The 21,684-nt window shown below is 34.6% G+C and overlaps 1 protein-coding gene across 2 annotated transcripts in view; it reads left to right on the plus strand.

Moving 5' to 3' along the window:
* The window catches only part of NF1 (neurofibromin 1), a 248,794-nt gene that overhangs the window by 136,722 nt on the left and 90,388 nt on the right, over positions 1 to 21,684 (plus strand). For both annotated transcript variants that reach the window (XM_045525424.1, XM_045525425.1), the window contains 5 exons: positions 5,844 to 6,002; positions 6,533 to 6,630; positions 7,899 to 8,045; positions 10,316 to 10,462; positions 12,958 to 13,068. In XM_045525424.1, the coding sequence (XP_045381380.1) occupies positions 5,844 to 6,002; positions 6,533 to 6,630; positions 7,899 to 8,045; positions 10,316 to 10,462; positions 12,958 to 13,068 (662 nt within the window). The remainder of the gene's footprint in view (positions 1 to 5,843; positions 6,003 to 6,532; positions 6,631 to 7,898; positions 8,046 to 10,315; positions 10,463 to 12,957; positions 13,069 to 21,684) is intronic.

The following is a 21,684-nucleotide window of genomic DNA, read 5'->3' on the forward strand; positions in this document are numbered from 1 at the left end:
ACTAATTCTGGCACAAAATAGCTTTCATTTCAATTAACCCTGGAATTAAGTTACATTGAAACATTCTCTGTGTTCCTTTGGTTTGATTTATTCCAAAGGCGTTTTGTGGGCATTTGTTGCATTGGATATCCTCAGTCTAATTTTATTATTGTTATTTTTAAAATTGTAAGTGAATTCAAAAGAAACTTAATTTCAAGGCCTTAGGAAATGCTGACTCTTCATTCTTGCTTATTGTTTGCAGGTAATGTGAGTGATTTCTTTGCTAAGAATGAAAGTTTTTCTTAATTTTTAGAAGTATATGGCAGGAAAATGTCACTTTCTAAATCTTACCTAAAAGTTGTTAAATTTTATTTTTTATTCCTAAGCGAGAGTCATACCCTTAGACCAACGAGCCACCAATTTTTTATTCCGTATAATTTTATCTAGACAGTCTCAGCCAGAATTTAGATGTTTATGCTCAGATTATAGAAATTCTAATGGTAAAATCACTTTTACCTCAGAGAAAATCTAAGGTAAATGATAACTCAGTGAGTCCATTATATGTAGAGAAACACCTCATTTTGCAAACATGATATGAATATTCTGCCTTCTTCTATGAACTTGCCTTAATTTATTTAAAAGAAAGTAAGTTATGGTAGTCATACTTATTTTCTTCCAGTGAATGGAATTTTCCCCCAAATATTAATACAACATGTATTCATTTTAAATTTGCCATTATCTGTCACTGTGACTTATCTTTATCAAGGTGAGTCCTATCTTTGTTTTTCTAATGACAAAATGATTGTTTTAAAAAAGTCCAAATGATTGTTAGCAAAAGAAAACTTTTAGGAGTCAGGTAGATGGTTTTCTTAAAAAGGTACAATTTAGAATATAGTGTTCATCTGGTTTCATCTTTCATTCCTTGTCTTAGCTTTACATATGATAAAGCTTTACATATAAGTTTCTAAGCTTTACATATAAATTATCTAAGCTTTAAATATAAATTTCTGTTGTAAATTCAGAACAAAATTAAAATTTAGAGACACATGCTTTTATTGTGTCCATTCAAGATTTTATTTTTGAGTATGTTAAGTATATTTGGTCATCTGTGAACAAATAGATTGGATTGGATTGGATAGCCTTCTTGCCCAATAAAGACATGTCTTTCTAATGCTTCAGCCTTCTAATTCTCAGCATATGTGGGTTTAACATAATATACATCATCGCTATTGAAATTAATTACTGTTTCTAACACTCTTGTTCAGTGTTGTACTAATACCATTGTGTAGTATATCACATAAATTAAAATTCAGATTTTCTGTGTTTTTCTAGAGCATGTTTTCTATTTAAAATTAAACTTAACATTGCTTTATTCATTAAGATTTTGTCTAAAATTGTTCCTTGAATTTTTTTTCTGCTAGAGTTATTTTCAGATTTTTTTAAGTTTCTGGGTAACACTAAGTTTTGGAATGTATTTCTCAGCACAGGTGATGTGAGCTCCTCGTGGAAACAAGGGGAATGTAATTGGTAATTTGAGATATTTTAGAGCACATTCCAAAGTATAAAGACAGAATAGTCATGATAAATTTAAAATGTTGTTTTATGGAATTGTTTGCTTAACAGAACCTAATGATCTTTTCTTTTAAGAGCAAGGTGACTTTCTTCTGGGGAGTATATGTATCATGGATTGAAATACATAAAATATAGAGAGAAGGTTCTGGCTTTTGGTATAGTCATATTACAGATAATTCTGTTCATTATATTCAAACATATAATGTATAATTAGATTTACTTTGGAAGTTCACTGCCTACCTCAGGGAGAATTTGGAATAATTAATCACATATGGGTAGCAGTGCTCCTGCTGATGTGCCGCTTATGACTGCATTTATTTCCATCATGTAGTTCCGCTTTTACCAAAGGAAGTAAAGGGGACAGTTGGCTGATAACTGGTCTCAACACATAGACTGGTCCAAGTTTGACCTTTTATGCAGAATGTCTTTTGGATCCAAATTATGTTTTTATGGATTAAAAAAAAACACACTTGAATATGTGTGTATTATGAAGTAAAATTACATTGATGTTAATTAGTGGTGAATGAAGAAAGCAATCCTTTTATAAATTGATTGAAATTCTTGAAACTTGTTATATAGCATTTTTATTGATACGTTTTTATCAGTTTTTAGTTCAAAAAATGTATTAATTCTACTATCAGTGAGATACATGAAAAAATGTATGTTCTGGAGATATGGATACTTTTTGTTTTGACATGAATTATTTTGGAAGATGTGGAAGATGGTGGAAGTGTTTGGGAAATAATACACTCAGGTTTTCATTAAATTCTGACGCTGAGTACTATTAAGTATAAATCAGGTATAAATGTAAGTCATACTTTAAAACTTCTTTGTCCTAGAGAAAACCAATAAAGAGCTGTTTTCAAAAACTGTATTTTGACTAATTGATCACAACCAGTGACAGATTTCCTTGTTCCTTGTCTACTCCACTGCTTCACTTCACTAGCCTAAAAAAAAAAAAGGAAAAAAAAAAGGTATTTTGAAAGAGCTCTCCATGTGCATATTAAGTTACTGATTTTTATGAGGCACTTTCACTGCTGGTTAATATTTATTTTATAAACTAGCTGGTTCTTTGAAAGCCAGTTTAGCTTTTTGAAAAGTTAAAGTGATTCCATGCTAATTCTTTAGACCAGTCTATTTAAAATTAAATACAAAACAGTTTTTAGTCCTCTTCCCTCTTGCTAACTCATTCTTTAAAGGCTTTAAGATCTTGCAGGTTTGTCAATGATTTATCTGTTTTAAAATTAAAATTTGGGACCACTCAGCAATGGTAATCTATAAAAATTCTGAAATTATATGAAGACTTTTGTCTGTGTGAATGCATACATTCACTTTTCTGACTTTTATCAGATTTCAAAGAGGTTCCTAATCCCCAAAAGTTTAAACACAGTACTAGAATAGTAGAAGCACTTGACTTTTCTTCTCAATTCTATATCTAAAACTAAAAATTCTAGGCTAGATGCGGTGGCTCGTGCCTGTAATCCTAGCACTTTAGGAGGCCAAGGCGGGAGAATTGCTTGAGGATAGGAGTTTGAGACCAGCCTGAGCAGCATATTGAGACCCTATCTCTACAAAAAATAGAAAAATTAGCCAGGCGTGGTGGTGGTGCACCAGTAGCCCCAACTGCTTGGGAGGCTGAGGCGGGAGGATTGCTTGAGCCCAGGAGTTTGAGGTTGCAGTGAGTTATGATGATGCCACTGCACCCTAGAGCAGGCAACAGAACTAAACCCTATCTCAAAAAATAAAATTAAATAAAAATAAATTAAAATTCTATATCTAATTCTAAATCTAATTCTATATCTGTATATTTTAGCTAAAAATAAACGGTATTTAAGTATTAAAGCCATTCTACTAAGGCAGCTATATTTAGCCACCTTTACCAATTTCCCCTTATTTATATAAGATTATTCTTCATGCAATAACCACCGAAAATACTGCAGCGCAAAAAAAGCTTCCTGAGCTATGTGTAGTGTAAGTGAAGGTGAGAATATGTTAGCTATAACTCACCTCTTTTATCACCTCTTAGAAATATTTCATTCTCTAAAATCTTTTCACTTACTTCCTATTAGAAATGTTAGAAAATTATTTTGAGGCCGGGCGCGGTGGCTCACGCCTGTAATCCTAGCACTCTGGGAGGCCAAGGTGGGTGGATTGTTTGAGCTTGGGAGTTCGAGACCAGCCTGAGGAAGAGCAAGACCCCGTCTCTACTAAAAATAGAAAGAAATTATATGGACAACTAAAAATATATACAGAAAAAATTAGCATGCCTGTAGTCCCAGCTACTCGGGAGGCTGAGACAGGAGGATCGCTTGAGCCCGGTTTGAGGTTGCTGTGAGCGAGGCTGACACCACGGCACTCTAGCCTGGGCAACAGAGTGAGACTCTGTCTCAAAAAAAAAAAAAAAAGAAAAAGAAAATTATTTTGAGATTATAGGTAGTGGATAAGAATACATTTAAAATGTGGACCATATGAAGCACTAAATGGAACAGGGTGAAGTGAAATAATCCTTATTCTTTCCAGAGTTAATCTGGAGTTAGCCATGTGAATTACTGACAAGAAGTATTACTTTATCGAGGCATTGTGAAGAAAAAGAGTTATGTGAGATGCTGCACATAAATCCCATTTTCTCATTTTTTCCCCAAGGTCCTTTGAAATGCAGGTTTATTTATCCCTGAAATCCCAGAATACTGAGGGGGAGTACTAAAGCTTTACTGTTGTAGTTGCTGCTGCTTTAAACAGCAGTTAGCCCCACTATGCAAGAATAGTTGTAGAGATTAAAATGTTATGTAGGGACCGTCCCTGGGCAAGAATTGGCTTGAGCCCAGAGTCAGCGAAGCTGGACGTGCTTCTTGGGTCCAAAGGTCAATAGGTCCAGAATGCTCCTTGAGGCCAGAAGTCAATAGGTCCAGACATGGCCTATTGACTGCTGAATGCTTCCTGGAGCTAGAGGTCAGTGGCCTATTGAACAGACAAACTGTTCCCTATGGAAAATAGCCAAGGGCCTTAGGTCTTGCACACAAGCCAAGGCATGTCTCACTGTCCTGCACGCGGTAATGAGGTCCAAAGGTTAAGATGCAAACGTCTGCCTTCCTTGAGCAATTTCCATAAGAAATGGAACATGTCACCTCAGGGCTCTAAAGATAGTCACGTACCAGAAAGTAGCTGCTGGACAAAAGGAGTATAAAAATAAAGCGACTGGACTGGTGCTTTTCGGCACTGCAGTCTTGTACCGTCTTTGTGTGTCTGTGTGTTTCTGTGTTCATCCCCCGTTCTGTAATCGGGCCGCTACATGTTACATAAGTGTTCTTTAAATGTGTGTGTGTAGTTCATGTAAAAAATGTAAAGTGCAGAAAAATATAATTTCTGTATGTTAAAATGACTTAAAACGGAGGGTACTGGGAAGAGATGTGAGCCAAGCCAGTTTCCTAACACTTTTCCCAATCTAATGCACCCGTCTTCAATGTAGAATGTTTTATAAAGAGAAGATAAACCCATTTTAAATACAGAGTTCACATTGCTTCTCATGGTGGGCAACCATTTCTTGAATCCTTAAATTTTTTTATTTGACAGAATTATAAAGTGAGGTAGACATAGGGGTTCTCTCTTCTAGTGGGATCCTTTTTTCTTTTAGGTCCCCAAGAATTCCTGTTCCTCCATGGTTTAAATAATAGGTAGGTCCTTATATTATAAAGCATGCTGGTAAAGAAAAGGAACTGGCAGTAACATTACTTGTAAGTAAGTTTGTTTTTTTTTTTCTCTTAGTAGGAATCTAAGAAAAAAATTGTATATGACAAGCATTTTTTCAAGAAATTCAATTGTACCTGGTATACAGCAAAACGTAAATATTTACTATCAGGTATAGGATGTTTTGAGGGTTTGCAGTTAAAAACATAGCTTTGCCGTGTAAGAGTTGACCACACTTTGATGTCTATTAATCTTAATAAAATATAATATTTGTGTGACAATTTGGTCTGTTTTTGTTATTCATCAAACTTATAGTATAAACAGTGATGATAAAATGAAGATCTTTTTTCAGGTTTCTTCTACCCACTTCATCCATGAGGATTTTCTTTCCTCTGAGATACCGTAATTGTCTTTAATATGATATAAGACTAGAATTGAGGGTAAACTTCATTTTCTGGTATTTTAGGAGAAGGGAAAAAATAGAAATTTGTCATTCATGAAGATTGATTGATGCAGTTTTTGTGCAAAATTTGACCTTTGAGCTCTTTGTTCCCATTTCTTTATTTTAATTCAAACCTTATGCTCAATTCTAACCTCCTTGTTTTTAGGTGGTTAGCCAGCGTTTCCCTCAGAACAGCATCGGTGCAGTAGGAAGTGCCATGTTCCTCAGATTTATCAATCCTGCCATTGTCTCACCGTATGAAGCAGGGATTTTAGATAAAAAGCCACCACCTAGAATCGAAAGGGGCTTGAAGTTAATGTCAAAGGTGAATTATTTTGTTAATCTAGCTATCTTAAATTCCTCTTTCAACTAAATTTTCAGTTTTTCATACAGTACTTCTTGAATTTACTTTTGAAATGCCTTATGGTTTTCAATTATGTGCTGTTGTTTTATTGATATTATAAAGGAATTCATTAGATCAGTACTTGGTGGGCCTTATTATCATGAGAAAATATTCTAGCAAATATCTTGTGTTCTGGAGATAGGTTTCTGTGTAATCATTCTGGAAGTTCTGAAACAGACTAAAATGTAGACTATAGGATTTTTTACTTAAAAGGACATTTTAAAATTTTAATATGTATTTTATATATGTAAATGATGTATATATAATTATATTTACATTTGGAAAGAGTAGAAACAACACCTAGAGTAACTTATAGAATGAGAAATGATTGGTTTTTAACTACTAATAGAAATTATATCAATGAGAAAATTCATACTTTTAAAGGATATATTAATATATAGACTTCATACAATAAATAATCGGGTTGTTTGTAACCCTATTTTGTTGTTTAGATACTTCAGAGTATTGCCAATCATGTTCTCTTTACAAAAGAAGAGCATATGCGGCCTTTTAATGATTTTGTGAAAAGCAACTTTGATGCAGCTCGAAGGTAAGCAGCCTGCCACTTGGTCGATCGCTCTGTTGGAATCAGATGTTTTCAGTTTCACTTAAGTACATGTACCTGGTCTACATTGAAGTTCCTGTGTAGGTTTTTTCCTGTTTCCTTTCTAGGTCAAGACATAGTTTGTCTTACCTTATTTTACTATAAAAGATGGTCATGAAATAAATCCATATTCTTTAAAATTTGGTTGTCATTTCTATATTTGAAAACCAAGAGGGATTTTTGACATATCTAGCAAAATAAAGGATTTAAGGTTGGTACCATATGTAGACAAGGAAGAAGGAAAAGATTACTTTTATTAAAAACTAAAACCAAACTGGTATAGATAATTTATGCTAGCATATAATCAGAATTTTTTTGATGTGAGAATATTTTTGATAATTCAATTTGGAAGCTTATCTGAACTAAAAAGTTACTCTTTAAACCAAGTAATGCAAACACATATTTTATTCATGAGTAATTGGACAAATGTTGAGGCTTTGTGATTTTAGAAGACTTTTCTGCTAGATTTCCAAAACTGAGTAGTGAATTCACTTTATTTCCCTAAGTTATTGGTTTATCTGTAAACTAGTAATAAACTATGTTTGCTGAGTTGTTTTTAGAAAAGCAAAATGAGATAATCCATGTGAAAGTACTTTATAAATGTAAGTTAATCTCCAAAATTCTGCCTTTCACACAGTATGAATTTAATTGATCTCATCATCTAAGTTAGCCTTGTACAAGTCTTTCTTCAAGTTTATCATCATCATAGTTCTTACTGACTTCTTTCTGTTAGGGAAATTAGAGTTTAAAAGGTGTATTGCTGGACTCCAAGCCATATTGGAGAGAAAGTGAATGTCATCATAGGATTTATATTCTAGCAGACTTGACTACCCATAAAAAGTTAAAGGAACCCAGATTCTGATCCTGGTTCTGACCTAACAGGCTGTTTAACTTTGGGGAGGTCTTTTATCTTGTGTGAGCCTCCATTTACTTATCTGTAAAATACTGATTTCTCTCCAAAATCTCATCCATTTAAATTTTGTTGTTCTCTAACTTTAGGGCCTAATCTAAAGCTGAAGCCAGGTATCAGAATTGGAAAGCCAACTTTCACCTTGTTCTTCTTGCTTTGTTTAATGACAAGTCATATTGTGTGAGCAAGCCCTCCATATTTGTAATCTCAGTTACTTCACAAAGTTACTTCATATAAATTTAATTCAAACATAGGTATGAGTGTATCTAGTGTTGAAAATTCTAATCACTTTGCATTTTTAAAGGTTTTTCCTTGATATAGCATCTGATTGCCCTACAAGTGATGCCGTAAATCATAGTCTTTCCTTCATTAGTGATGGCAATGTGCTTGCTTTACATCGTCTACTCTGGAACAATCAAGAGAAAATTGGCCAGTATCTTTCCAGCAACAGGTAAGCTTTCCCAATCATGGAGATAGTGAACACTGTCGGTTTAGATTTATTTATAAAATTATTGGTCATGAATAGTGCTTTCCTCTTTACAGCCCTTCTCAGAGTAAGAATTACAGTTTGTAAAGAGAAAGGTAGACTCTTTTTTAAAAAATGGGCAAAAGGTTAAGTCATATTAAATGATCAACAAGCCTACCTAGATGCTACTGATTTTCTTTTTTTAATGTCAAATTAAGAAATCTCAAATTAGCCCTTTGAATTTTTTGGTTCTCAATCTGTAAAACATAATGTGTGACAAAATAGAGAGAAGTTTAAATTTACTAAAAGTTCAAGTTAGTATTGGCATTTGAACCTGAAGAGCAGCTAAGTCTTAGGAATTTAATAATTAAAACATTTGCTAGTGGCCTTAGTTCTGTGTCTGAGGAGTTCCTTACAGAGGTAAAATAAGTCCAGATTATTTTCAAATGCCAGTAAAAATGGTTTGCTTATTCATGGGAAAGGTAAGAGACCATGAAGCTAAGGCTAAGCAATTAAGAAATGAGAGTTTAAAAGAGAGGGCATTTTAATCCTTCATGAATTGTTAATGGTTTGAAGTAGACATAGGCGTGACTAATGTATACCCCAATATAGAAAAATGAAGTTGTTTCGGACCGCAAAATAAACTGTGAAACTTTTGAATACAAACATTTTTTTCTCTTATATAATTTATATTTATATTCACAGTTTGATGCTAGAGAGTTTCTTTATTTTGGTTTTTAAAAAATTATACACATTTCAAACATACAAAAAAGTATAGAAAATAGTGTAACAGAGACCCATGTCTACCAACTAGCTTTAACATTATTTTGCTATACTTTAGATCTTTATAACATTTTATTTCTGGTGGGTGGGGGATGAATATACACACACACACACACACTCTTCCTCTTGACAATCCCATTTCCTTTTCTGGTTTTTTTTTTTTTTTTTTTTTTTGAGACAGAGCCTTCTCTGTCTCCTGGGCTAGAGTGCTGTGGCGTCAGCCTAGCTCACAGCAACCTCAAACTCCTGGGCTCAAGCAAGCCTCCTGCCTCAGCCTCCCAAGTAGCTGGGACTACAGGTGCGCACCACCATGCCTGGCTAATTTTTTTCTATTTTTTTAGTTCCCCAGCTAATTTTTTTTCTATTTTTAGTAGAGACAGGGTCTTGCTTTTGCTCAGGCTGGTCTTGAACTCCTGAGCTCAAGCGAGCCGCCTGCCTTAGCCTCCCAGAGTGCTAGGATTACAGGCGTGAGCCACCATGCTGGTTCTGACAATCCCATTTCTAAGCTTCTCTCTAGAGATACCTACTTCCTAAAGCTGGTTGGTATGCTTCCTGGGTGTACATTTATACCATTCTGCAGTATACGTGTAACTGATAAAATAAGGAAATTACAGGTATATATAACATAGTTTTGTGTGTATTAAAATTTTACAGCAATGCTATAGTGAATACAGCCTCTTCATGCAGCATTCTATTCAAGATTTATCATTTATTTAACTCAAGTTAGTATTTCATTGAAGGACTATATCACAGTTTATTTTTGCATTCCTGAATTAATGGGCATTTACATTTGTTTCCCATTTTTCACTGGTATAAATAGTGATGTAATAAATATCTTCATTCTTGTCTCTTTGTGTAGTACCTAAATGTATAATTGCTGGGTCTGGTGTACACCTAGCCTCAACTTTATTGGATATGGCCAAATAGCTTTACAAAGTGTACATACCAATTTACACTTTTACCAGAATTGTGTGAGAATATATTTTTATACACATCCTCACCAAAGTTGGTATTATCAGACTTCATAATTTTTGCCAATCTGATGTTGTGAAGTAGTATCTTGTTATTCTTACATAGTTTTAGTTGTTATTGAAAATTCATGTTTCCCCCGGTTACACAAAGATCTGCTATCAGAGCAATATGTTCGATTCATAAATACTGGTTTCTCAAGATGGATTCTTTTCACCCTGAGAAGAAGTGGATCAGAATGTTATTTTTACTTACTGATTGACCAACTGTTTAGTGGAATGGATTATGAATTCTAGAAAAAATTGAATTTTTATGTAAATTTTATACTTTGGGGAGATGTTTCAGTGTATACTTATGATCCCTAAGGTCTTTTTGGTGCTGTTTGCAAATCAGCAGGGACCACCAGCTGACAGTAAAAAGAAAAGCAAGCAGTGACAATCTAAAGAAATGTGTACTGCTAAATGTGAACTGCTACTTTTTTCTAAGTAGTTTGTTGTATGTAGGGATCATAAAGCTGTTGGAAGACGACCTTTTGATAAGATGGCAACACTTCTTGCATACCTCGGTCCTCCGGAGCACAAACCTGTGGCAGATACACACTGGTCCAGCCTTAATCTTACCAGTTCGAAGTTTGAGGAATTTATGACTAGGTAAATATAACCTTGAAATGATGATTACTTTCTTTTTGTTTGAAAAGCAAAGTTTACCACCAGGCCACTTGTTGGATATGATAGTTGTATCTAATAATCACATTGCCATGTTTTTGGATCCAACTTTCCTCTTACCCAAGGCATTATTGAAATATATACATATTCATATGTATATATTTCAGTAATATTTGTATATATATTTTTGAGACAGGTTCTTGCACTGTCATCCAGGCTGAAGTGCATTGGCACAGTCATAACTCACTGTAACCTCAAACTCCTGGACTGAAGTGATCCTCCCCCCTCAGCCTCCTTAGTAGCTGGAACTACAGGCACATGCCACCACACCCAGAAGTCTCTTGGTTTTAGATGCAGGAGTTTTTTTATTACACTGTGATATTTTTCAGAACTCTCCTAAAAGTTAATGCCTTTAAATTCTTGTAGATTAAGGCTCAGCAAATATAGTATACTTTAATGTTGCTATAAAATTTCTATGGACATTTGTTTTAAATCTCATTTACCGGGATTTAGTTTGTGAACTAAAAGATCCTCATTGTTAGACACTTAGCACTATAATGTTACAGTGAAGGTAGTTTGCTGAATTCTTCAGTCTTTAAAGTACCTTTGACAGTACTGTACACTTACTAAGTGCTCCATCGTGGCTGTGGGGTAAAATGTTTTTCTTCATAGTGTGTGCCAGAGGCAGAAAGAAAAAAAAACCAGAATCTGATGTTCAGAAGTTCATTTACATTAAAGATTTATATATAATATGCCTTGAATTGTAACTGCCTATTATTAATCATATTACATATAGGCCATAGTTTTGTACATATAACTCTAATTCATTGATGTTGGTAAAAGAAAATATGAATATATAAAAGACTGTATGAATATAAAAATGTATAAATATGTAATGTCCTTTCAGTTTAATTTTTGTTTTTAGTTCTGTTAGATTTTTCTCAGTATAACAAATATTTATTCCTACATAATTAAGGGAATGTATTCCATACAAAATTTTTATATTACCTAATTGAAAATTACACAGTACAAAAATATAAAAACTTTTTCATTCAACATTGCTGAACATCCAAACCATTTTTCTAAGAACATCTTTTTATTATTCCTTTCTTTCTAAGATCCTACCATCCCTTACAAAGCAGTCATCTGTGCTTTTGAAGATTAAATGATTTAATATGTGTAATATACTTAGTGTCTGGTCCATGTAAAGTGTAATGTTAGATGTTATTTTTGTTCTCTTCTAAATTCCCATTGATGCTCTTTGAGACCCTTCTCTTTTTTAAAAAAAGGTAGCTTTATAATTTTCTCAGTTATTAAAAAAACAATTATTAAATTACTCAAAATAGAGAAATCTGAAGAAGAAAGTAAAAAAAATTGTTTTATCCCCACCTATTAGAAAAAATTCAATTAACATTTGGTTAATAGCTCCAATAACATAGCTTCCCAGTTATTTATCTATGCACATGTATATCTGTTTCTCCTATCAAATGCTTTCTAGGTTATTTCCATTAATATTAAACAAATGCTGATCTGGTACCAGCAACATGGTGGACTGAGCTAATACAGTCTCTTCCCCAAGATACAAGGCACGTAGAAATACTATGTAAAAGAAAAAATATATATTAAAAAAAATTTTTTTAAATATATACCGGGAAGGCATTTTCTGAGCAAATTACCAAGCTTACAGTTAGTACAGATAGATAAAGAAATGGAAAATATGAAAGAGGTTAAGAGATGCGCAAGATAAATGAGAAGGGCAGACATATGTCTAGTAAATATTCCAGAAATCAGGCTTAGTAAGAATAGGGAAGAGGTGATATTTGAAGGGAGAATGGACGAGAATTTTCGAGGGTTGCTGAATGACATGACTCTTCAGATTAAAGAAGCACACTGAGTCTTAAACAGAATTTGTAAAACTTAAACCATGGTTTTTCAGAAATATATTTCAGTACATATGGGAACTTAACATATGATAAAAGTGGTATTGAAAATCAGGGAAATTAGATTGGACTTTCAATAAATGGTGCTAATACAACTGAATAACCATCTGGAGAAAGATTTTCATACCATTTATGAGGATAAACTCCGATGAATCAAAGAAGAAAAATGGGCAAAGGAAGGCCTTATCCAATTCAAAATCCATAAACCAGACAAGGAACGGTTGATAAACTGAATTCATAAAAAACAAATGATAACTCAAAAACTTCTCTCTGGGGAAAAAAACATCATGGGTAAAGACAGTTCTATGACTTATATCCCTGTCCAGTAGTTTTCTTAGGATGGTCCTAAAAGTGCTCTTGTGATTCAAAGAGTAACACCTTGAAACTTTTGGTGCATGTTGCTGAATTTACCCTTCAGAAAGCCTGTTGCTTTTTAAAGAGTTTGTCATTTTTATATTTTATCATTGATCCAGTTGTAGATTTTTGGAAATAGTGGACAATATAAAGCCTCTGAGTTCATCTGTTCTTTTTTTCTTCTAGGCATCAGGTGCATGAAAAAGAAGAGTTCAAGGCTTTGAAAACGCTAAGTATTTTCTACCAAGCTGGGACTTCCAAAGCTGGGAATCCTATTTTTTATTATGTTGCACGGAGGTAAATACCATGTTTTAATGTTTCTTAACAGAATTTTAAAAAATGGCAACAAATGTAAAAAGACAGCAAATTTGATTTTTCTTATTTGACTTACCAGGAATTGAGTTTACCTGGGAGTGTATAGCTGGGTAAATAGCCATTGTGTCATAAAATGATGCTCAGTATATTAGAAATTGCTTTTCAGACTACCCATTTCTTATCTACATCAAATTTTAAAATACTATCTACAATGGATTAATTATTAAGAGTAAAAAACCCCAAAGAATCTTTTATCTTCAGGTATATTCTGATTAAATAGTATCCACTACATTATAATCAGGGACTTTTTTAAAAAACAAATAAAACTTAAGCCTATTCTGAGAACTTTTAGTAATACGCTATATAAGACAGTATCAGGGTGATTTAGAATATAATTCAGAGGAGCTATGGGAAATCTCTATAAAATTGGCACAGGAGACATCCTGGAAAATTGTATTTGTTCTTGCTATCCTCAGTCAAGGCTAGTTCCTAGATAGCCTTTCTGGAAATGCTGTGAGCTCCTCCTTTATAGTAGATATGATGCTTGCTTTATTTTCGCTACCATTGTCTTTTCTTTCTTTCCTCATTTTGCCTTCCTTGTGAAAACTCATCTGTGACATTATTTAGTCAGTTTTACTCTCTCCATTTAGCATGACATAAATTCATGGTAATGGAACCTTAGAGATAACACAATATAATAGAGAGACCACTGACTTTGGAATCTCAAGGACTATATTCTCCTATTCCTCAGCTGTAGGATTTAGTATGAGTTTCCTGAATTTAACAGAAATTGTGGAATTATGTTAATACACTTAATGGTCATGGGCAGCAAATACTTGGCAGTGTGTAAGAAACAAATTGAGGTTGAGAAATAGTGGGGTGAGGGGTGAAGAAAGACAGGTGGAAGATGGGAAACCTATTTAATCAGATAGTTCAGGTAGCCTTAAAGCCAAAAAGTCCACAGAACTTATTCTCTAGATGAAGAAATCTAGAGAATAAGAAAAATTGTGTTTCTCTTTGTCCCTCCTCTTTCACAACTCTTGAGTAACATTTCCTGACTTTCCCATGAAAGTCCTCTCTCCAACTCTCATTTTGGTTGCCATTTCTAAATTGCCTAAGATAATTCTAATTTTCTTTTGGACTTGGGATGCACCATATTTGCACTCCAACCCCAACCTTCAATACAACCAGGAGACTTTGACTTTACTTATTTTGTCTAATTAAAAAACAAATTTTGATGAGGGAGATAGATAGATGTGTGCCCTCTGCCCTGCTCTCCTTTGAATTCTTGTTAGTTTAAAAGTAGCAAAGATTACTGGAAAACATCAAAGCTGGGCTTTTTCTACAGGATCAGAAACTGTTAAATTTGTATTCCTTCTCTGTGGTAATCTAGAAAAGGCTAAAGGAAAGCAGGGATGGGTCTGATGCAGACCCCTCAGTGGGATTAAACCAGTGGGGTTTCTACAAAACCTGTCAAATATGGTGGCTTGAAAGTGCCGAGACTTCTCAGCTCTGTTGTCTATTAGCTGCATAATCTTAAGACAAGTTAGTTTGTTTTTCTGAATGTTTCTTCATATGTTAAAAAGGAAGGAATGCACTTATAAAAACTGTCTACCTCTCCTGTAAAGTGTTTTGTGACTGATAAAGTAGTTGTATACAGAATAAGTTTAAGGCTTTCTATCTTTTTTTTTTTTAATATGATCCTGTCAATTTCAGATTTTCAATCCTTTTAGTTTCTTATTTAGACCTACTAGAGCTCCTCCTGGCCTTCATTTTCACCTGGTGTGTGAAGCCTTAGCTTCGGGACAGATGAACATACAGTAGATCAGAACAGAGAGAAGCCCAGTTATTCCATCATACAAATCCAGAAGTTGGTGAAGGCCTTGAATGTATACAGCCAGCTTTATCAAAGAGCACTTGGGTTTGACTTTTCTTTTGGTGTACCTGTGTTTCCATGGCTTAGATTACCATGCATTAGGTAAAGGTTTTTGAATTATAGATTTCAATCTCCTTATAGATAGTCCACAGACATTTCAAACTTGAAATGTCCAAAACTTATTTCAGTGTATATTGAGATCAGCCTCTTCTTCATACTGTATTCTCAATAGCATCACCATCCCTTCCTGTTCCCCGTCTAGAAACCCTAATCATTTTAAATTCCATTCTCTTTCTCTTTATCGTCCTCATTGTCAGTCACCAAATCTTGATTTTATCTATGAGATCCTGACAAATCAATTAAGTTGTTTTAGTTAGGCCTTTATTATTGCAAAGAATTCATTCTTCTTTTCTAAAGAAGGTAGTTCTTTAGGAAAAGCATAAATTAGAGCAGAGCCTGCCCAGATGTAGACAGAACTAGGTGGCTGTTGGTTCTGGAACCAGCTTATGTATGCTCTTTGACTCTCACATGGCTTTGTGTTCAACTCTTCCTCATGATTTTCCTCTTTCTATATCCTTTCAGCTTAAGCCCCAGCTGTGATAGTAACCCCTTTATTACCTCAGTATTGCACGTTTGAAATTCCAGAAAGAAAATGTGGTTCAGCATAAAAAGTATCTCTGTTTAGCAAAACCTTTAATTCTAGGTGCTGGCCAGCCAGTAGATTTCTGGCTGCCCCTAAGTCAAGTTCCTGGCCCAGCAGTCATGTGATTCAAAATGTGACCATAGAGTGCTATTCCCTTGTCAGGAATTGTCCTTTAGGTATATATGTTTTAATTTTTGTTTTTTAAAAAACTAGACCTTAGTGGTCTAATATTAGGTACCTTGGAAATATGTTTTGAAACGATTTTTTTCCCTACCATATTGCTGGAGCTCTCATTATCTCTTACCTATACTAACGCAACATTATTCTCTTCCTCCCTCATCCCCAGATGACTACTTCTAGGTCATTCTGACATTACTTCTGGAGGCATTTTCCAGTACACATCTACATAGCCTTTCCCATTGACTCCCCGTGTAAAGTTCAAGCTCTGTAGTCAGGCACATGCAAGGTGCTCCATACTTTTGGCTTAATTTACTTTTCTAAACTTTTCTTGATAGTCTCTCGCATGTGCTTATGCTCTTCCCCTGTAGTAGTTAAAGTAGCATAAATACAAGGACAATTGTTGTAGCATTGCTTGTAGTGGCAAAAAAGGGAAAATGATATGTGTATTTCAAAGGGGGGAATTGTTGAATAAATGATGATACATCTATATTATGGAATAATGCAATGTGTTGAATTTATTTTGCTTGTTATAAGTGGCAGAAATGCAATTCAAATTTGTGTGAACCAAAAAGGAATTTGACACATGCACCTAAGAAAATCAAGATGTACTAAATTCTTGTATGACTAGATGCAGAGCTTTGAACAGTATCATCTGGAGAACATCTGTCTTCTCTGGCTTTTGAATGTACGTTCTTTATGTTGGTTTTTTTCCCAGGCAGCTCTTCCCAAGCAGTGGCTCGCAGTACTTTGTGTCCTCCCAGCTTAACAACCTCAGTGGAAAAACACCTCTTTCCTAGTAGTTTCAGCAAAAGTGGTTGATCTTATTGGCCTGGCATGAGCCACACGTTAGTTCCTGACATAGTCACGATGGCAAGAGGGATAGAATTTCTTGGTTATCTAGGCCTGGATCATGTGCCCATTCTTGGAGCTCAGTGGTGAAGAAGCAAGCCCTACCTGAATTGCGTGAACTGAAAAGAGGGCATGTGGGCAGGGTTTCTCAAAGGAAAATTAGATGAATCATACCAGAATGAGGAAAAATAGATACTGGAGAGGCAGAAGTAACAGAGGTCCTATACATACCGCTTTAAGAAGACCCAGAAGGATGACTCTGACACTTACCTTACAAGATGCAGAGTAATATGTTTGTGTATGTGTGCACATGCACATGAATGTGTATAGACTGAGAAATATGTAAAACTATACACATTAAATTGTTCACATGGTTTATCTCAGAAGTATGATTACAGGAGGTAGAGGATCAATTATAGTATTTTTGTTATATATCTCTGTTATTGTTTGACTTATTGTCAGGAGCATATATTGTTTTTGTAAGAATAATTTAAAATGGGCCAGTTGCGGTGGCTCTTGCCTGTTATCCTAGCATTTTGGGAAGCTGAGGCAGGAGGATTGCTTGAGGCCAGGAGCAAGAGTGAGACCTTGTCGGTATAAAAAATAGAAAAATTAGCCAGGTGTTATGGCATGGGCCTGTAGTCCCAGCTACTTGGAAGGCTGAGGCAGGAGAATCGTTTGAACCCAGGGATTTGAGTTGCAATGAGCTGTGATGATGCCACTGCACACCAGCCCAGGCAATAGAGTGAGACCCTGTCTCAAAAAAAAAAAAAAAAAAAGAATAATTAAAAATATAAAATCCAAAATTACAATGAAGATTTTTTATCTTAGGAATATTGTGATATTTGGCAATCGCTTTTTGGGTGGTAGTAGCAAATAATGATAATAGCTAACATTCACTGAGTACTTATACTGCATCAGGCAAACTGTGCGTGTTATATAATTTCTCATTTAATCTTGTGGTAGCTTTCTGAGGTATTATTATTAACAGTAATTGATGTGTATATAAACTGAAACCCAAACCTAGCTATCAGAATGATGTGGGGAATTAAAACAAACAAATATGTCCCCAGCCCCCACCCTTGGCTGCCAAATGAAAATCTGATTTCAGGACCTAATTTATATACTTAACAGGAACCCAAAGTGATGCATTTGTACTCAGTTTATTACTGATATTTGTTTGGGAATTCTACTAGGTCATGTATTTAACCCACGTAGCACAACTAGTAAGAATGAGAATTGGGTTTCAAACCTAAGCCAAAGCTCTTAACAACTGCACTACTAATAAAAAGGTTGTTATTACTGTTATATATGTGGAATAAATCAACCTGTGTAGACCAACAAGAAAATCTAACCAACAGTTACGAGATTATATTACTATGGGGAAAATGAGTTCTGAATTCCTGGCATCTGATTTACGAATGATCTTTTAAAACAAGAGAAGGGTTTCCTCAATATGAGATAATCTTGTCTTTGGAGCCACAGTATTAATGCATTACAAAGGTTAGCAAAATTGGCTTTTTTTTATTGGAATGGCATATTACTATTACACATTTGTTAAATGTTAGTACAGGTGGGTGTGTTGTTTTGTGGTGTACTATAATTTGTCCTTATTAGATTAGCACTTTTTTGTCTATTTAATAAAAAATAACTTTTTTTTTTTTAGGCTCCCCTGCCCCAGCTGGGCAATGAGCGCAGCCCAGTTGGGTCCCGGGGAGGGGGCTAAAAAAATAAAATAATACAAAACAACTTCCCTCAGACCACCCTTTATCTTTTAGCCCCTATCCCTCATCCCTCATTTCTCTCTCTCTCACACATGCACACACACATCCTTTGGTTAAATGCCACCTATGTAATTTCTTCTCTTACATCTTTAATGTAAACATCTGAGTTTCAGTTCAGTTTTCCCAACATTTAAAAGGCAAGCATGGTATTTTGCTTGTTTTAACATTTAATAGAATAGTGCATACTTTTTTTATAAGGAAGGAGGAAACTATCATATTACGATAATAAACTTACACAATTAAAATTTGCATATAACCAAATCAAGTTAGGATAATGATAATTTCTTAAGTAGTAAGTTGAAATAAATTTTATTTTCCTTGGGTGCTTGTCATTCAGATAATAAGGACTGAGATAAGAATGCAGGCAGTTCAAGTTCATTTCGGCCTGAGTGCACAGAAAACAGCAACAATTACATAAAAAAGAAAGAGAATATTGTCCATTAGATTAAGTATGGTGCTACCATTTGTTACAGTGTTCATGTTCATAGCTGTGACTATCTTTGGGGTCGCTGATGTATTCAGAGTTGTCTTGGTATTCAGGATCAGATTGGAATTCGTAGTCATCTTGGGATTTTGGGTCGTTTTAAGATTGGGGCTACTCCCAGGATTCAGCCTGGTTCCAAGACTGAGGGTTGTCCCAGGATTCGGCCTGGTCCTAGAATGCAGGCTTGTCCCAGGTTTGGAGGTTGCCATAGAATTTGCAGTTGCCGATGTTGTAGCTGTTCCCAGAATGTTGTCAGCAAACATGAGGATCAGGCTAATCACTAATAGCTTGAACATCATTCTCCTCTGTTTCAAAATATATAAATTTAATCTAACACTTGGATCACAAAAACCCAAGCATATATCCTTAATTGTGTTTATCAGTACTTTCATGTTATACAAATTTTTGCTTTTTCATTGTTTATTAGTGAATAAATAAAAAACCTCCTTTGTTCTCAGCATCTGCTGACATAAGACCTATTTTCTATCTCGGGGCACCGACTGAAGGTAAAAACAATCGAAAGACTAAAAAAGAGCTTAATTGGGTTTTTCTATTTTTTCAAAAAGGAAAAAAGTAAAACACTAGATAATCCAATACAACAAATATGGGGGCTTAAGATCAATATAGATTAGGATAGGGGCAAAGGATGGGAGGCAGTTTGGGCGAGTAGAGTAACAAAAGAAGTAATGAAATAAATATTCGCATTTTCTTGAAATTTCTCATAGCCTTTATTCCAGTAATTTAAGGTTTAAGTTTAGGTCACAAATTAGGATATTAATTCAAAATATTTACTCCAAAAACTAAAAGAAGTTGAACCAGAGGATTTCCCCAGTGCTAGGATAAGGTTTCCTTCATTTTTTAAAACAAGCTAGTCCTTAAACAAGTTCATAGTTTTTAAGAAAGAAGGAAATTTAGAATTGACCAAAATCATTTTACAAATGGGCTTAGACAAGGGACATAACTTGCCTGAGAATGTGTATCTAAAAATGACCAAAACTAAAACTTGAATCTGTCTTAGTTGAATGTTCTTTAGATGTGGGCAGTAAAGACATAGTATATATACATATACCACAATTTTAATAGTGACCCATTTTTAAAGTAAAGGCTGATTTTTTTTATTCTGCGTTAAAATCTAATGGCTTATCACATTTGAGATAATGCAACTAGTCCATGCTGGGTGTGGCTAAATATTATTTTTTTAAAAACTTAAAAACTCAGACTTAAATTGTAGAAATCTAGTACATATATTGAAAGTTACATTGGCTTTAATATGTAATTGAGAATATTTCAAATTAATATTACCTTTTGCTATTTTTCTGTGAAGATTAAGAATTCAGGCTTTCTCCAGCATCCTATGGGGAATCTGATTCCTCATTCATTGCATGCTGTTTAAATATAATTAGTGAGGAGGTCATGTGCTCTAAACTTGACCTGCTATTTGTTCCTTGAACAAACTGGATACTCCAGTATCCAACTGAGTGTTTTCCAAACAACTGGTGTAAACAGATGGACTTTGGCAGAGATTAAGGAGTTCAAATAAAGTCTTTGTAAGATCTACTTGCTTATTTAAAGAATCTGGTGAATACCACTTTGTTATTCCTTTATCCACATATACATTAGTGAATTTCTTCACTGGATTGACTTTAACTAGATGAATATACTATTTTGACTGCTGTGATTATCATGATTTAAAATCAAGTAAGTATCTTAAAAGATAGTTGTCTATTTTTTTTTCTTAGAGCATCTCTGTATGGGTTTATAGGGTAGTTTCTAGCCATGATTATTTTGAAGTTTTAAAAATAACTCAAGAATAGCACATTCCAGAAATTTAATTTTTTTGGTAAATAATTAAATGTTTTAGAAAAGAAGTTAAACTAGGCCGGGCGCGGTGGCTCATGCCTGTAATCCTAGCACTCTGGGAGGCCGAGGTGGGTGGATTGCTCAAGGTCAGGAGTTCGAGACCAGCCTGAGCAAGAGCGAGACCTCGTCTCTACTAAAAATAGAAAGAAATTATCTGGCCAACTAAAATATATATAGAAAAAAAAATTAGCCGGGCATGGTGGCACATGCCTGTAGTCCCAGCTACTCAGGAGGCTGAGGCAGGAGGATCGCTTAAGCCCAGGAGTTTGAGGTTGCTGTGAGCTAGGCTGACGCCACGGCACTCACTCTAGCCCGGGCAACAGAGTGAGACTCTGTCTCAAAAAAAAAAAAGAAAAAAGAAAAGAAGTTAAACTTTATTAAAATGAAACTTAATAAGAAAAGGATTGTATATGAAAGTGGTACTTTCATACTGAGTTTGTAAAGTTTCATGTTTTTTTTTTTTTACTATGTTAAACCACCCACCTTGAAGCACATTAGTAAATTTTTTAAAGGAATTTTATCTTTTGGTCAGTCCTTTCTCTTGATAACTAGCATACAGGGAAGTTGGTTGTATTGTGCTAACATTTGCATCACATCGGCCAGTACTCTTTAAAAATTGCAGGGCTGGGAACAGTGGTGTTGTCATATAAGGAAATTGCTACATAATGGTAGAAGTACAAGTCAATACATGTTCCTCACTTGTTTTACTGTACTATGAAGTTTTCTTCCTCCTCAATGAATAGTGCAAATGCTTGCTAAATCTTATTTATATGGTACATAAAATAACCTCACTTACCTGGAGTTAAGTGTGGTCAGATCTGAGAAGTAAACTAACAAAGCCTCTTGGCAACCAGAGTAAATATTATAAATCAGAGTACTAAGATAATTTACAGTTTGGTACTGTCTTCTCTCTACTTGCTGA

Source organism: Lemur catta, chromosome 15 (assembly GCF_020740605.2).
Source record: "Lemur catta isolate mLemCat1 chromosome 15, mLemCat1.pri, whole genome shotgun sequence".
Lineage (NCBI taxonomy): Eukaryota > Metazoa > Chordata > Mammalia > Primates > Lemuridae > Lemur > Lemur catta.